Consider the following 18045-nt stretch of genomic DNA (forward strand, 5'->3'; position numbering starts at 1 on the left):
TCCATCCTGGGCCCTTTGCAGCACATCATCCCCTCTCTCTCCCCAAACTTTCCTGTCACTGTCGATATTAGCTGTTTTCTTAAAAGAGGCTAAACCACATTTGCTCAGCTTCTGCGGCGGTGCTCCTGCCGCTTCTCTAAACTGGCAACGCACTGATGTGAATCTACTGCAGGTAAATACACTGACCACAGGTAACTACCTCACACAACCACACGTCAAATAACCCCAACTATCAACCTAAAGGCCACTATAGCCAACGATAAAACCCTGCTGTCCTTTTCTAGACACATGACGCGAGCCACATGGTGCCATGTTCAGTCAATGATGCTCTGAGGTTGTATTTTGAGTTAATGAGATCTCTCTCACTTCTATTCTATCCCATGCTCTCTGCAGTACATAGAGCATATACATGACACAAGATGGTGATGAGAGAAAGCGATCACAGCGTGTGATCGTGAGTCAGAGGCTGCGAGCAGACAGGGAACGGAGCATATAGTGAACGGATGGGGTCGATAATGGAGAAGAGGCAGGAAACTGTCTTACCTTAGCCAACTGTGAGTTTACCCATTTTGTGAAAGTCTTCTTCTGAACGTCTTCTCTTTCATCTACCAGAAGGAGAAACAGAGATAGTCAGGAGACAGAGATAGCACAATATGTGTATGAGTCTGTGTGTCTTGGAGGGGGGTGGGGGTGGGGGGTGGGAGGTCAGGGGAAAAATGATCATAGAAAGGGCACCACAGACATTTTGACAGGTACCACTGGACTCCTATCTCTGACTGACTGTTTGACAAACTAAACGGGTTGCATTGTGTATATCTGAATACAATCGCTCTCTGGCTCTCTCTCTCTCTCTCCCTCTCTCTGACTTACACACACACACACACACACACAAATGCAAGTGGTGCTTAGCATGAAGAGGCTCCACTAATCTTGCTCACGGCTAATTGCATCCCCATCCTATCAGTCGGCGTGCGACTCGCAGGCCGCCGCCACCCGGCCGCCGCCGTCGCACCACGAACTGTGTGAGTGAGTCTGCACAATTTCCACTTGTTGCTCTCGCGGACCGGTGACGTGAAAATCGTTACGCTGATGACAGTCGCTGTTGGGCTGCTTCGCTACGTGTCAACGAAGCCAAACATCACTGATTTGCATGGAGGAGATGTAAGCGATGCTGTCTGAAGAAGTGACTCAGCCACCTAGAAATTTCAGATAGTGTCTGTATCTGAATCCTGAATGTGCTTTCATTTTGTCCTATCAATCATTTAGGGGAGAGAGGGAGCAGCTGTTATTACTTTTTATCCAAGTATCATTTTGGAATGAAACCCATTCAGTTAATTATTGAATACATAGCGTAATAATATAATAAAACGTTTAAAAGTTTATACCAGAATCTTTCTGCCATTACAAAGAAAATCATCAGTCAGAAAGAAGCTCATGTGCAGGACAAAATACCTACAGTTGCTCAGTTAATAACATTTCCTTCAGCCTCAGCTGTACTCTGCATGTTAGCATACGGTCACACGTTAACACATAAAACTAAACTTAATTATCAATAATGCATACATTTCATGTAATTCCTTTCATATATAATAACTGGAAGCACATGAAGATTCACTATTAAAACCATGGTCTGTATTGGACTGAGGTTAACAACACTAAGAGGCTAATATCATGCTAGCAGCTCTTCTATGTTGTGCTTAGTGGCACTTTAAGCTAGACGCTAACATAGTCACAGTGATAACTGCTAACATGTTAATCAGGCAACATGGTAACCATGTCAGCAGGTAATATTTACCATGTTCACCAACTTAGTTTACTGTGTTAGCATGCTAACATTAGCTAGTTAGCTGATGCTGATGGGAATATCATTATTTTTGGTCATTAAAAAAAAAATCATATACAGAACAAAATTTCGACCTGATGGTGAAGCTGGAGTAAAGGTCAGAGGATCACCGAAGTTAATACAATTCAGCCTCAGGGGACCTTGAATATTTGTTGAAAATTTCATGGCAATCCGTCCAATCATTGTTTAAATATTTCACTCAAAACCAACACTGTGCAAAACACCCCAGAATCTGGAGTGGAGGTTGCCCAGATATTTCAAACTATGACCCATATATGATGAAATCTGGACTGGACATGCGTAACGGAGTCGATTATACAGCAGCAACATATGTGAGAGTGTGGATTATACAGCAGTAATATGTAGTGTTATAATTGCACAAAATCTGCGGATATAGAGTCAATATGTGCAACGTTTGTGACTCATCTCCCGTTTTGTTGTTGAACTGAGGTATTTCCATGTGTCAGCCCTTCTGTTTCCATTCATGAGCTAAATTGCTAGTGCACTAACATACCATTTAATTTGTGTAGGGGCTAAGCTGCATTGTCACAGTTGAGCTGTTGAACTCTTTTGTCAGAATAAACGGAGATGACATCCTGGTCTTGGCCTCCTCTTCAAAACACAAAGCACACAACACTGGACACTAATCAGATACCCATGCCCTGATCATGTCATTGTTAGATGCCATATCAAAAAATCTCAAGATTCTTGGGGTTTTGGCGCAGTGCAAAACTTTTAACCTCATTGTGGTGTTAGAATCAGGATTCATCCTCTGGTGATCATGAATTTCTGTACAAAACTCTAAAGTTCAATAAAGAAGATCTTTTTTTTTCCACTTCCTACCTTTTACTCTCGCAATGAATCAGTGATTTTCTGTTATTTCCTCCAGTTCTACTCATCTCCGTCATTTCGGTTCTCCCACACTGCCGGAGCTCCTATACCATATCCCAGCCAATCTGTCCTCGGGTTTCTTCACTTATGGATGACATTTTTTTTCATTCTGTCTTTCACACCTACTATTGCGCGGCCTCGCACCTTCTCATCACCACCATACTTTCCAGCAAGTTTCCATCAACCACATGCTGGTTTTACTCCACCATCACTAGGGAATTACCATATGGCAGGGGCATTTTCCTCCACTGTACATCTGTAAATGGGGTTTTTTTTTCTTCTTTTATCTGTAGCAGAACAGAGTGGTGTGGCCTGTGACATGCATTATAATGGAAATGATGACACGATGACTTATAATAACACCTCTCCCCCGCCTCTCTCATTTGACTGGAAATGGGGTCACTTCCCATTACTTCGGATAATAAATTACACCCTCATCCTGAGACAGAACATCAGGTTAAATATTATACCAGCCAAGCTAACAGTTCTCTGTCAGTGTGTGTATGTGTGCGTGTACGTGAGTGTTGACACTGGCCAGGCATTGACTAATGGAGCTGATAATGAAACTTCTCCTTTAATTAAAAGGTCCCACGATGAGCGGCGCACTGTAGTGAGTTGCCGGACACACACACACACACGCACGCACGTAGGTATACACACAAACGCAAAAGCATGCAGTCTCAAGCACGCACACACACACACACACACACACACACACACACACACACAGATAATGGCAGTCTGAGCAGTGAAGCATGAATGAAATAGAATCATGTAGCAAACAATCTCATCTAAAGCGGGTAATCCATCCACATCTGTGTGTATGTGTCCCATTGTTTTCCCATGATGCTCTATCTTGATTTGCTCCTTTCTGCATTAATGCCTGTGAGAGTGCAGGATGTGTGTTCAACGAATGTGTTTTCATATGCTGTGAGTATGTGTGTGTGTGTGTGTGTGCACTTGTCTGTGTGTGTATGTGTGTATCATCTCTGTATGCAGGACTGTTTCTGACCATTTCCGTGCCCTGAGACAGAAATCCACCTCTGACGCTGTGTTTAAGGAGCAGCAGGTACCAGCAGCAAATCTGTCTGCCCTTTGCCAGACACTTCTACTAAAAATAGCATGTACCCCCCCACACATACTTTTATATTTCCAGCTTGATTTTCTTCCTGAAATCTCTCTAAACATTATCCTCTTACTCTACAGCCGCCATCATCCAGATGACAGATAACAAAATGCTAATACAGTGTTGCCTTCAGTCATTCGACGCGCTCAAAACAATAAACTTAACAAGCAGCAGCAACTGGCGCAGAGAGTTCGCTGTGAACTTTTGCCACAGGGCTCACTTCACAGGCTACATACAGGGCGCCCTACATTACTGCTGCAAAGTTGTCGAGACCATATGGTTCATGCATTCATGGTTTGGAGACTGAAGGTAAAACCTGCAGATGCCACTTGAGGCTGAAAAAAAGTACTTCAAAATGATTCAGACAGTATTCTTAGGTACGGTTAAAAAGATGCAGGGCAGTAAAGCAGATGGCTCCGTGCAGTAAACACATTCTCTGTCATATCTCAGTCCCTACTAAGGTAAATAAACATGATTATAAGTTGGTTTGCTGCATTTATATTATATATTGCATTCAAATATAAACACTCATCAGTTATGTTATGGAAAGCACAGTAGTCAGTTGAGGAGGCTGCTGTTTGTTTCCCATGACTCTTTAATCCACAACCTTTTCTGTGTGTTTATCATTGTAACCATGACAACGAAGGCCCTGTAACCTTCGGGAAGTACTTATTTCCTGAACACGATCTTTTCCTTTCACTTAAGCAAGTAGTATTTGTGCCTGAAGCTAATCAGACGCTGATCGTTCCACAATCTTAATCTTGTGTTTATCATTGTTACCATGACGACAAAGGTCTGGTGGGCCTGGGGCAGGGACAGGTGACCTATGGTTGTTTAAGCTGGAGGACTTATTGGTGGCCTTGAAGAAGGATCCTTGTAGATTATTATTGATCATAAAAGCTTTTGTCTAGATAACTACTGTGTGACTTAAAGGTCCCATGTTCTATAAAGGTAGATGTCCATGTCTTTTTTTGATTATCAAGCAGGTCCAGGTTCGATATTAATACTGTGAAAGTATCAAAGTTCTCAGTCCACAGTGAAATGCTCAGAGCCTGTATTCAGAAACTGAGCCTTAAAACGAGCCGTCAGGACTTCTGTAACTTTGTGATGTCACAATGAAGCATGCGATGCAAAACTACATTGACACTTAAATATATAAAACACAGGAAAAGTGTAAAATATGGAACCTTTAAATTGAGGATGTTGTGAGTCTTGTCTCAGTTTTGATCATATGATATTTGCATTGAACATAAATGAGCTGGTTATTAACATCCCTGCATATGTGGTTTGTGTCACTAGGAAACTTTGGTGTAAGCTGTGGGTTTATTCAACAATAAAATGCATGGATAGGAGGGACATTGGGACAGACTTGGCATCCTCCAGCTGCTGGATCCCTAAGCAACCTCCCAGTTTACCTGTCCCCAATGCCTAAAAATGTCTCTATGTTTAAATGTGTGTTGGTATTTATGAGGATCCGTGCAAATTTGCATATGTACACATCTAGTGTGTATGTGCTGTCAGGCAAAGAGAGCGACTGTGAGCAACTTAGCAGTGAAGGGAAGGAAGCAATCAGAGGCTGAAGGAGAGAGAGGCACGATCAATAGGCCGTTTAAATTGTTGTTTTGCTTCTGAAACCTGCGGCAGCTTCACACACACACACACACACACACACACACACACACACACACACGCACACACACACACACACACACACAGAATATTATGCATGGACACACACAGATATACTCATAACACATGCACCCAGCCACATGCATCTCATTAACTCAAGACTCGAACATTAATAGCTTAATCTTGGTTTTGAGAGAGGCGACAGAAAGAAGAGAAAGAGAGGAAATGGAGTGGTGAGGTGGTGAAGAGGGGGAAGGAAATGAAATTCCAGGAGAAAAGAGAAAACATATTGTATGAACTGGAACAAAAAAAAGGTAAGAGAGAGGACAGGAAATGATTGGGTGAGATGAAAAAAAAAGAAAAACAAAAACACAGCCAGAGGGACGGATGAAAACAGAAAGGGTCGAAAGAGAGGAATTTCAAGACAAGGCCTAGAGCTGCTTCAGAGAAAGTCAAGGTCAAAAACCTAGAGGACACAAAGTGACAGACAGAGAAGAAGATGGAGGATCCGTCTCAAACAGGTTTCCTCACCAGAGGCAGGGCGAGACAAGTATCTGTGTGACAGCAGTCACTTTGCCAAACTGGGAAACAGCTTTTAAATATACAGTGTTTCAGCCCAGTAGGAGCCGAGGCTCCAGGTGATAAGAGGATGTGGTCACAAAACAAGTCTGTGCAGATTAAACCAAGTACACGCTGCATCTCATACCACCACTTCTTTTCTTTCTACTGACTAAGAGTCATTGTTTGGGGTTACACTGGCAGCATATTCACTAATGCATTCAGAATTAATCCTCCCCTTGTTCAAAAGATGGTTTTTCAAAATGTGCTTCAACATCTCACAGAGAACCAGCTGACTTAATGTGGAGTGGCATATCTCAGCCCCGCCTGCCTTTCATGTTTTTTATCACAGCAATCACTTCAGAAGCTCTGGAGCGACTTCCAACGCTGTGTAAGTGGCTTCAATAAAAGTATGACTCTCTTAGACTCGAGCGGGGAAGATTACATGGTATGTGTAATGATAATAATAAGAAGAAAAAGACTAAAAGAAAAACAAGCATTAACAAATGAAGCCAGTAAGGCAGCGATGTGCTTATACTGACTGGAACTGAAAGTGGTCCAGTCAGATTTTTTCACACGGGATGATGCCAGCAATCCTGATAAAAAGAGAGAAAGGCAGCAATAGTTTTTTGCAGTTCTTCTACCAGTGGAAAGTAAGACGGGGGGGAAAAAAAAAAGAAAAATATGGAGCCGCAGATGGTTGGAGGATGCAGACAATAAGGTCTGTTCTGTTTTAGATCACAGCACATATTCATTCACAGTACTTTTCTGGTGTTTATTATTATTCTTATTATTAAAGTGTTCATATTCATAAGAAGATATATTTGAGATTTTAAGAACCAAATGCTATCTCAATGTAGTTTTACATCTCCTCTCTCAGGCTTCTCTCTGGAGCTCTAGTAACAACAGCTCAGCCTCTCTTCTGATTGGCTGACTGTTTTCTGAGTGATCAAATAAAAATATAGCAGATTTCAGGTAAACACTCAGAGAAACCAAGTCCTGCAAGGTTTGGATGGTGGGTCCAGGTGGGCTGGGCTTGTTGCATGGCTGAGAGTGGTAACTGCTTTGTTGTGACATCACAAAGTTACAGAAGTCCTGACGGCTTGTTTTAAGGCTCAGTTTCTGAATACAGGCTGTGTGCATTTCTCTGTGGACTGAGGCTCTGACACTTTCACAGTATTAATATAGAACCTAGACCTGATCTATAATCCAAAAACACATGTATATCTCACTTCATACAGTATGGTTTTATAATTTGTAGAATGAGTTCAAAAGTAGATCAACTGAGATGTGAGTACGAGGCGCTTTCCTTTAAGCCACAAGTGAAATATTGATATGTGACTTTAAAACAAGTTCACTACAGTTTATACTGGATCTTTTGAGAGCAGCCATGTGGGAAATCTGAACTGTAACAGTTCAAACTGCAGACAGCCAGCCAAATCCAAGCGATTGTCCGACAGCCAGATTGTTAATCGTCTTAAATATTTGTGAGTAAAATGTATCTATCTCTCCAATCAAATCTATCCTATCTGATATAAATTTGCTTCTTGCATTGCTGTGTATTGATTTCATGTCACATCCACTGACACAGACTGGTCCCTTTCAGACATAGTGGGTATGTTCATTTATTAAACATAATGCCTGTCGTTCCGTCAGTTCCAAGTTACTCTCAGCTGCTATGTTCTTAGAAGAAACTCTCAGTAGCTCGTTTTAGACTCCTAAGATATTTTATGGATATGGCCTGAGGTGATTTGTAAGTGAAAGGATCTGTAACGATTGTGAGGTAAATAGGTGAAGTAAATTTCCTTTCGAGCAGAACTGAAAGATGCTGAGTACCCGGGACAGCTCCAGGATCAGCACTCTGGACAGCGCCTGAGCCAGACTAATGTGAACCACTAAGCTTCACCTAAATGAAACAGCAAATTATAAAACAGTGACACTTATAATAGAACAGGTATACATTTAAAATCGTAACATCATCTTCAAATATATATAAATATATAAAATTTCTAAATCCTGTACAAATTAGAATATGAAACCAAGAGAAAACCAGATATGTTTAAAAGCTCGCAGCCACAGTCCACATGTAGCTGTGGTCTCTTAGCATGAGCTGCTATGCTCAATATAGATTTCATAATGTTTTAAACATTCTTTTTTGTATTATCTTAGGTTTACACCCAGCACACACAAATATATATTTAGCTAAATGTAAAAAATATGTAATAAAATGTAGCTAGTTGATATTAGGTAAAGCAGTGGTGTTTTGGAGAAGCTAATGTTTCTGTTAGTGCTATAAAACAGGTTGAAAATAGATTCTATTAACGTATATCTACTTTGTTTCCATTGGCTCACTGAGTTTACCATGCACTGATTTTATGTGTTGTCTGTAAAAAAAGGCCAGTGATATGATTTTGTTGAAGGCAAAAAAAAAAAAAAAAACACAACTACACACACAATTTTCTGTGTCCTGTGTTGCCAGAGAAAAAAAAGTTCAAAATAAATAAAAAGATTAAAGTTTTAACACTTCAGCAGCACAGGAGTCATTTTTGTCTTCCTTAATGGCTTTTTCCTTCAAAGTGGAAAAGCACAAAAAGAGCACTCTCCCCAGGAAGAGAGAACAAATTCATAAATACATTTTCAACTTGAGTCATTATGTTCCATTTTCATTTCAGGCATTTAGCAGAGGCTCGTGCAGAGGGTGGCTTACCAAAAGTAAAATAAGCTTAAGACATAAAAACTGCAAAGAGCCAAATAATGAGTTCAAAAGGGAAAAAGACAAGATAGGTTAAAAAAAAAAAAAAATCCAGTATCCCTGAAATATTCATGTATTGTTAGCAAAGCAAGTAGCAAGATAAGAGTTAGTGCTGGAGACAAAGCAGGGCCACAGCAAAAATATTTGTCTCCTAATATTTTTCTCTCATCTTGGACAGAAACAAGAGCCTTCGAGGAGGGGTGCTTGTACCTTTCCTCTCTCAGCTGCACAGTTAATAGACCTGAGTGTAACTACCATTTCAGCCACTGCAGCAATATGTTTAAAGCTTCCATGTTGAACTCCAGCAGGGATTCGAAGAAATTAGGTCCCCGGAGTCACAGCCCATGCTTCAGACAGTGTGGATTGTAATGAAGCGATGAAACTATCAAAGTGTGGCCTGGTTATTGTCTGGTCCGCCCTTGTGTCTGCTCACCTGTTGGCTAAGAGAAGTCTGCAGCTGAAGTGGAATGAAGCAGTGTAAAGCTTTCCAAACAAAGTTACATTTGACATTAATTATTTCTAAGTTTTAAGTCCAAACTAAAGTAAGCCTGCTGTATTAGTGTAGTGTCATGCTGGGGAGTAACTAGTTACAGTACACGTAAAGAGATTACGCAATTAAATTACAAAATTATTAAATTAAATTAAATTACATTTACTAATCAAACTGCTAGTGGCTACAAAGGGGTTAAATCCAAATATATTATTATATAATATATTATATAAAAAGCTGATTTATATAAAAAGCTGAAACATTCACTCTGTTGATTTGCATCTTTTGGCCGAGCAGGAACATCCTCTGTCGGCATCTGATAACACTCACTGATTAAATACAGCGCTGTGTTTTCATGAAATATTAACTTGGAGAGGTCATTATGTTGTGAAATTTCCACAGGGCATCAACAAATAAAATGTATGGAAAAGAAATCAAATAATAATAATCAAACGTATTGAGTTGCATTATTCAACGAAGTAATTAAAGCATTTACATTACTTGTAATAGGAGAATTAGTAATCTGTAACCTATTAAATCTCAAAAGTTCCCTGCTACTAGACGGGCTGCTGAACTAGCTACTTATTTAACTGTACTGTACTGTTTATTAGCATACTAGCTACAGAGCTGAAAGAAGGCAACAGATGAAAATATACTGTACATAACCACAAGGAGAAAAATGTTGCTGCAAAGACACGGAGATGTTGACAAAAAGAAATCTAGATGCGTCCATGGATGAGAGAGCGCTCACCATGTGTTACTTCATCGAATTGATTCACAACTATAGACGCTGCAGGAGGCTTGCACTACTTTGTTTTGCTGTTTCCCGAATCTGTACAAAAGAGGTGGAAAATGTGAAGCTGCTGCAGCGTCAGAGCGGAGACTATGAGACTAAGACCCAGGTTGAAAAGTAGCAGGAAAAAAAGACACCAATCAAACAACCGCAACAAAGCAGCAACATTTATTTTCTACTATTTTATCTGATTATCATTAAAAAGAAGTTGGAGTTGTATTACGCTGAAAATTAAACTATAAATCTCTGCATATTAGCCGTAATTTCTCCCACAGTTAATGTAATCCTCTTCTGCTCTGCAATTGAATTTGACATTACACAAACGGATGATGCTTTTTTATCACTCAGCCTGCACAGACTGCTGGGATACATTTGATTTAGAATCTTCAGCTGTAAATCTTTGTAATTATAAGAAGTCATGCATTGGTATTTTACACTCAAGCACACTGTTAGCGGTTCAGCTGCTATGCCAGGCTCGCCATAGCAGTGCTGTATTCGCAGTGGAAGAGCCAGGATCACATTCAAATGAAATGATAATCAACTGGGTCTTTTGCTAAATGTCATTTTTATGTCACACATCTGCCTGGAGATTATGCAGAACCTGCACTTATCATCCTAAAGTGCATTTCTAATATACTGGCACTGTGTGTGATAGATGGAGAAATTCATAGTTACTGATTTATCATGGAGGCCAGGCTCAACAGGCCTGTCACCATTCTAATGGAGCTCAGTGACTGTTTAAAGGTCCCGTATTGTATGAAGTGAGATGTCTGTGTCTTTTTTGATTATAAAGCAGGTCTAGGTTCTATATTAATACTGTGAAAGTGTCAAAGCCTCAGTCCACAGAGAAATGCACACAGCCTGTATTCAGAAACTGAGCCTTCAAATGAGCCATCAGGACTTCTGTAACTTTGTGATGTCACAACAAAGTAGTCACCACTCTCAGCCATGCAACAAGCCCAGCCCACCTGGACCCACCATCCAACCTTGCAGGATTTGGTTTACCTGAAATCTGCTATATTTTTATTTGATCACTCAGAAAACAGTCAGCCAATCAGAAGAGAGGCTCAGAGCCTCTCTTCTGATTGGCTCAATGACCTGTTGTTACTAGAGCTCCAGAGAGAAGCCTGAGAGAGGAGATGTAAAACTACACTTAAAACCACAAATATATCTTCTGATGGAGATCAACACTTCAAATAAAACACAAGAAAAAGTGTTAAATATGGGACCTTTAAGTAAAGAAGCTCCACAAGGGCAAGCAAGTGATCTGTCACTGTCGTCGATGTGGCCTGGCGCAACAGCCATGTTTGTCACTGTTTTGGCACCGACTGCCTAGCAACGGTCACGGCCATTAGCCACGGAAAGAATCTGTGACCAAATCCAATCAGATCAGGTCATTACTGAGAGATGAGACAGAGAAGAAGAGACGGAGAGAGGGAAGACAGAAGGGGGGAAGAGGCTGGTGGACAGAGGGGAAAATGCGGAAACAGAGGATACAGAAAAGGGGTGTGGAGAGGGAAAAGAGAGAGACACGAAAGAGAGATGAGCGCAGGAGAGAGAAAGAGAAAGGTGACTGGAGGTGTGGATGATGAGCTTATGTCAGCCTCAGTGTCAGTTAACACCATACACACTTTGGCAAGCACATACACACTCACAGTCAAAGTAATGTCAGCGTCAGTTTCTGCTGGTGCCACACACAGTTACGCTCAGCTTATACCGACCCCTCTCTCCCCCCTGCCCCTCTGTCTGAAACACATACACATACAGTACACACTTACAGATCTTCAGACCAAATGAAAAGAGCTTTTTTTTTTTTTTTTATGTCAAACTAAGGCTGCCACAGATGTACTCCAGCCTTTTCTCCTCAGCTGGAGAGGCACAGATGGGCCGAACCACTGCTGTAGAGTTTGTGTATGTCACTGTTTAAGTGTGCGTGTGTGTGTGTGTGTCTGCAGCTGTCCAAAAAAAAAAAATGCATTTACAAGCTCCAAAATGTGGAGCTGATACCCGTCACTGCAGCCAGAGAGCAGACGAAGGGGAGGAAGAGAACAGAGGAACACAAAAAAGTGCGTGCTACACTTCAGAGAGAGAAACACTTCTGAGTTTTACCCTCCTTTATTAAAACATGTCCACCAACTGCCAATCATAGCTCTATACGCCACGCTGTTCTTCCAATAGGTGCGGAAAACAAAGCCTCAGGCAGGACTTTTTCATCACTCAGGGACCTGCAGGATTTGTTCCAGGAAAAATCTTGAAAATACAAACTGCTCAGATTCTTTTACTGACCATACCATACACTAGAAGACTTAAAGAAGTCATAACTTTTAGTGTCACACTATAAGATTTTGTAAAGACTGGGAGTCTTGCAGGGGCACTATTTGCAACACAAGATTATAACTATATAGATACATATTATTTATTATTTCCCATCATGCTCCTGGTGGAAATTCTACATCATGATCATGAGTATTATTATTGTTATTATAAGTTCGTAATTTAACACTATAATTGTCATGATCTGGATCTGCCCCTAAAATGACTGTGTTTAGACTTTGTATTTATGATTTCCTGTCTTACTTTGAAATTATTTTCCTTACCCTCGCCTCCCATTGAATGCCTCATTCTTGTGCCAGAGTCGCCTCGTTGCTCGCAATCAACTCGGTTCGCTGCCGGAACTGAACGTCACTATTTGCATGAGCCGAGACTAAAAACATAGGATAATATTTGACAAGTTTGATTTGATTGGAACCGCCAAGACGGAAAAAAGCCAGACTAAAGTCAGCTTGGTCCATCACCTTATGATGATGAAGATAACAGGAGCTCTGCAACTCTGTAGACTGAGTCTGTTTGATGTAAGGCTGCCATTAAGTAGAAAAAAAAGGCTCCGGAAAAAACACTAATTACTCTAATCAATGGCCTATCCCATTAAAGTCAATACAAACCATGCGAAATAAAAGATGGGAGCAACGGTCAGTACTGCTTTCCCTATGATGTTCTTTGCTAATTTAACAGAACAAGGAAAGATGAAAAGGTTTGATAAGAGATTTGTTAGCATTGAAATGCAACGTGTGCGTTTTTGGTTTTTTTTTACCGCCTACATCACTGAATAGATTAGAGTTTATCACGCAGTGATTTTGTATGTCTGACATTACCTTCTGTATTAGATCATACAAATACCTAAGTAACTGAAATGTCTTGTATATGTGAGATGTCCACTCAGGACCATGATATATGTGTGGTTCTGGATCAGGACTAATTCAGCCTGAAGTCAAGCAAGAACCCCATGATCCATGTGGTCGATTTATGCAGAACACAGAGAAAATTCTGCAGTACAGTGCATACAGAGAAGCCCTCCACCATCCTTCCACAGACAGTAAAGTCAGTCGGGGTTACACACAATCACGGTGGATAGAACTTGGTGTACAAATCCAGGTGAGCTTTAAAATACTCTTTTGGATACAGTTTGGGCAGAAAAGAGAGATGGGAGAAAGGGAGAAAGGAGAGGAGATTAAAAAATAAAATGAAAAAAAAAATCAAATAAAAAAAAGACCAGAGAGAATAAACACAAGAAGACAGCAGAAGATAGAAAAAGAGTAGCAAAACAAAATTGGGGAAGGGGTGAACAGAGGGCAGAGCGATGGGAATTTAAAAAAAAAAAGGGAGTGAGGAAATTGACACTTCAGAGAGAAAAGAGACAAATAAAGGTAAGAGAAGTAGAGAGTAGTATATAGTAAGAGAAAGATGTAATAATGAGTGTGAAACGGGAAATGAAAAAATAATGGTCATGTGTGTGAGAGAGACAAACGCAAATATCCTGAGAGTAGACAGATGGGCAAAAACGGCCATTTTATCCATTTAGAATTCAATCGACAACACGCTAAACTGTGCAAAAAAAGTGAAGTGGTCCGAATACTTTCTGACGCCTCTGTATAATTTGAAATGTTCATTTTGTTTGTGTGAAATCTTAAAATCTCCCGGAATAGGAAACATCTGAAACAAAATGTCTTCTCCAAGACAATGGAGTCATCATATAATAGGGAGACTTTAGTACCGCAAAGACAATGAAGATGTTTAGACAGTGATTGTACATAAAATCAATTATTGCTTGTTTGTGTGCACCCCTGATAAATGCATCCCATCAAATCTTCAAATGCAAATAACTACTCTATTCCTAATTATACGGCTTCAGCTAATGTATTATTTATTTGTTTATTCAGTCAAAAGAAGTTTGATAAATAGTTTTCATACACACAAACACAATCTGATCCTCTATTAAAATGTGTTTTTGAGGTTAAATATGTGAAAACTCTCATTTAAAGGTCCCAAATTTTACACTTTTGATGTTGATATGCACAGGAAGATATATTTGTGTTTTTTTAGAACCAAAAACCATCTCAGTGTAGTTTGACATCACAACGTTACAGAAGTCCTGATGGCTCGTTTTAAGGCTCAGTTTCTGAATACAGGCTCTGTGCATTTCCCTGTGGACTGAGGCTCTGATACTTTCACAGTATTAATATAGAACCTAGACCTGCTTTATAATCAAGAAACACATGGACATCTAACCTTTAGACTATATGGGTCCTTTAAATATAAGAAATGCGGTCCACACAAGATGCATTTTTCTGCTGTCCCATCATTTGCTAACTGCATAAGTGTGTCTGTGTGTGTGTGTGTGTGTGTGTGTGTGTGTGTGTGTATGTGTCACATGACGCAGCTCCCACCTGTTCCAGATTAACCCAGTGTGCGACTTTGCCAGGTAAGGATTAACCTCACTACAAACGCAGATTAAGCACGCACACACACACGCACACACACACACACACACACAAACACAAGAACACGCAGATACGGGAAGCACTCAGGCAGAAAAAGTCTCTCACTCGCACATGTTGTCAAGAGAGACATGGGATAGAAAAGGTGCAGGAGAAAGATACACAGAAAAAAGGGAGAAAGTGAGACAAATAGAGACACACACACACGCCAGTCTATTCTGTCACACAGTGTCATGATAATTCCTATTGACAGATTATAGAGGTCGTCTCTCTGCCATAATATATTTCCTACTTCCCCACTGTGTCCCTCCCCCCTCTCCCATCTCTTTCTCATACCAATTTACGTCTTCATAAAAGCAGACTTTCTTGTAATTACCACTTCTATAAAGAAAAGTAATCTTTCCTCCTGCTGTTTTATTAGACAGACTTGGAGGGCTTTTCTATACTCTCTCTCTTTTTCCATCAAGCGCTAAGCGGAAGCACGTGCATTTGCACAGTTTGAAAGGCCGAGCTATGTAGCTGTTGATGAATAAATGTCACCTTTTCCGACACGTGCGCACACAGGTCACGCTGCTTCCTTCATATCAGATTCAAGATATGGAAACTGAAGTTGGAAGCTCTGATTTTGCTCCATCTCCAGCTTTTGTTTCACTGCAACCGCCTCAGCCTGTCCTCCAGTCTACTGACTATTCAATCTTGCTCACATTTCTCCCCTCTCTACTCATTTTCATCATCCAAGAGTGGCTCCCTATATTTCCTCATCCCTGTAATTGGAAAATTGTTCAGATCTGTGTTGAATGGGGATTACTGGAACCTGCATCAGATTTCAGGCTCATATCAGAGCGGAAAAAGATACTGTATCAGAAAATTGCCCGAATGCAAAAACTGATACCAGCAATCTGTAATACAGCAAAGTAAAATGATTTGTTTATATGCATTTGTGCTCGCATTTTATGGGATGCATGATCCTCATTTAGTTGCACATGAGAGACTGTGTGTGGTATGAAAACCCACAATCCCCTGTGCACAGCTCTGCACAGACCTGTTTAGACATGTAAAATCAGGCATAACCTCAAGCCTAATGGAGAGTACTGGCCTAATTGTGTCCATCCCTAGCTAGCAATAACTTTCTACTGACCTTTACTTCTTACTTTTGTTTTATCTCCTGCCTGAGCAGAATTTTTTTTTAATGGGCTTTCAAAAATACCAACCCATATGCTTTCAGGAAGCAGCAGCGGGATGGGCTGAAGATGTAAATGGTGTCTTTTATATCAAGCTCATGCACTGTTGCCTCACAAAAACACATAAAATATTGATGCGAACATACCCAAAAACACGCAAATGTTGCATCGCCAGGGTCAGGTGCTCAGAGTCACATTTAGAAACAACATTTCTACTTCAAATGTCACAACATCCAGAACCCAAGAGGATGTGCAGAAGCAAAAAATAGGGAAGGTGGGGAGCTATAAAGTCAGAAGAATGGTTCAACATCTCGGGAAATGCACTTGCACTTTCCGTGTACAACAACTGATTGTTTTTACATTTCACTTTATGTACAGATACTGAGCTTTATAGGTGCTGGTATGCAGATTTTTTTCCCTCCAGCATTTATGTTAGGATTCGTTAACTGTCTCTGCCCTGCACTGTAAAAATAGCAACTTATATTCCTTGATATAAATAACAACTAGAGGTTGCCGTAGAAACTTAGATTATCTGCATTTAAAGTAAAATTGTAATTGTGCCAACAAAAGAAGCTAGTCTCTAATATCAATGAATGAAATGAGATTCATTATAAACAGGAAGTTCAATAATCTTCAACTAAGAGTAATTTAAAAACTACTAAAAAGTTTGTGTTGTGATCATGTAAAAACATTACATTACTTGAACCTTTAATAAGTTAATTACTTAAGTTATTCACTTAAGGAATTAAGTTGAACAGGCGAACTCAAATATTTGGAGTTTTCTCGATTTTCTTTTCTTTTTTTACAGTGTAGCTTTAAACTTAACAGACAGATGTATAAGCATATTTCAAAAAAATGTCCAAAAGTATGACTTTTAACCATACAGACTGCGAGATGCAACTTTTGCTGATGTTTCTATTCCAGCATAATGGCCCTTTAAGTTTCCTTTTTTTTTTCCAAGAGCCTCTGGAGTGAGCCCGACTGTGAGTGACTGGAACAAGCTGGAAACAGCTAAAACGTCTCCTGCTGAAACATGGTGTGTTCAGCAGACAGTAGAAAAGACACATACAGTCCAGAAGCTGTCACAGTTATGTCGGTAACTGTACACACCAATATCTATCCAAAGTCTGCTAACACTGGCTAACATTAGGCACCACAAGCTACCGGTCATATCAGACCAAGAAAGCGAGAGTGAGAGTTTTATTGCTCATTTATTCCACATTTAATTTGAAAGAGGCAATTTTTCTTTAATTTTTTTTCTTTCAGAAGTTGCATAGTCTAATTTCTAACTGTTTGAAACCTCTAAAAAGACCCATTTACAAATGTAGAACAAACAAACCCAGTTACAGTCTGTCAGACAGCATTAACAACAGCAGTGTAAACCTGCCTCCTCCTCTCCTGTTACCTCCGGTGTAAATGCCTCCTGCTATTTGCATGGAGGAGTGAGAAAAATGTATTGTAATGTAATTTCTAAAATGATTGCTATGTCTTTTAAATTGTGTTTGTGAGACTGGAAGAAGTAACAGGTGCAATTTGATTTGTGTAGACACTTGAGACGCAATTTATTTCCAAGTGTAAAAGCACAGCTGCTAAATTACAACTAGACAGTTCGACATGGGGAATATCTCAGTGTATGTACAGTGTTTTGACAGTTAAAAATTTTTTGTTCTTCGGGCGCTGAACTTCAACTCCGATTTGAAATAAAATGATTGATACTACATTAAAGTGCCAAGTCTTAGCTTTAATTAGAGTAGGCTTACATCAATATTGAAAGAACTGTGTGTGAGATATAGCCCTTTTCACACAAAGAGCCCAAATTGCAGGGGTTCAAAAGTAACTGGACACTTGGCAACAAAATGTTTCCTCGGCAGCTGTGTGTCGTTTCCAAGTTAGTTCACGCACAACAGAGGTAACATATGGCAAAGAGCTGATTGAAGGTTGAGAGTTGCCAGTATGGCAGTTCACTTCATTTACTTCTGAACACATACATTTTGGGCCCTGTGTGTT

General features: G+C 40.1%; 1 protein-coding gene across 10 annotated transcripts in view; it reads right to left on the bottom strand.

The window, feature by feature from the left end:
* Nucleotides 1–18045, bottom strand: part of dmd (dystrophin) — a 298427-nt gene that overhangs the window by 204576 nt on the left and 75806 nt on the right. For all 10 annotated transcript variants that reach the window (XM_071463817.1, XM_071463813.1, XM_071463810.1 and 7 more), the window contains exon 2: nucleotides 544–605. In XM_071463817.1, the coding sequence (XP_071319918.1) occupies nucleotides 544–605 (62 nt within the window). The remainder of the gene's footprint in view (nucleotides 1–543; nucleotides 606–18045) is intronic.

The sequence above is a fragment of the Trachinotus anak genome, unplaced genomic scaffold, assembly GCF_046630095.1.
Source record: "Trachinotus anak isolate AG129_WGS33_773 ecotype Australia unplaced genomic scaffold, CSIRO_AGI_Tana_v1 ptg000026l, whole genome shotgun sequence".
NCBI classification, from domain to species: Eukaryota; Metazoa; Chordata; class Actinopteri; order Carangiformes; family Carangidae; genus Trachinotus; species Trachinotus anak.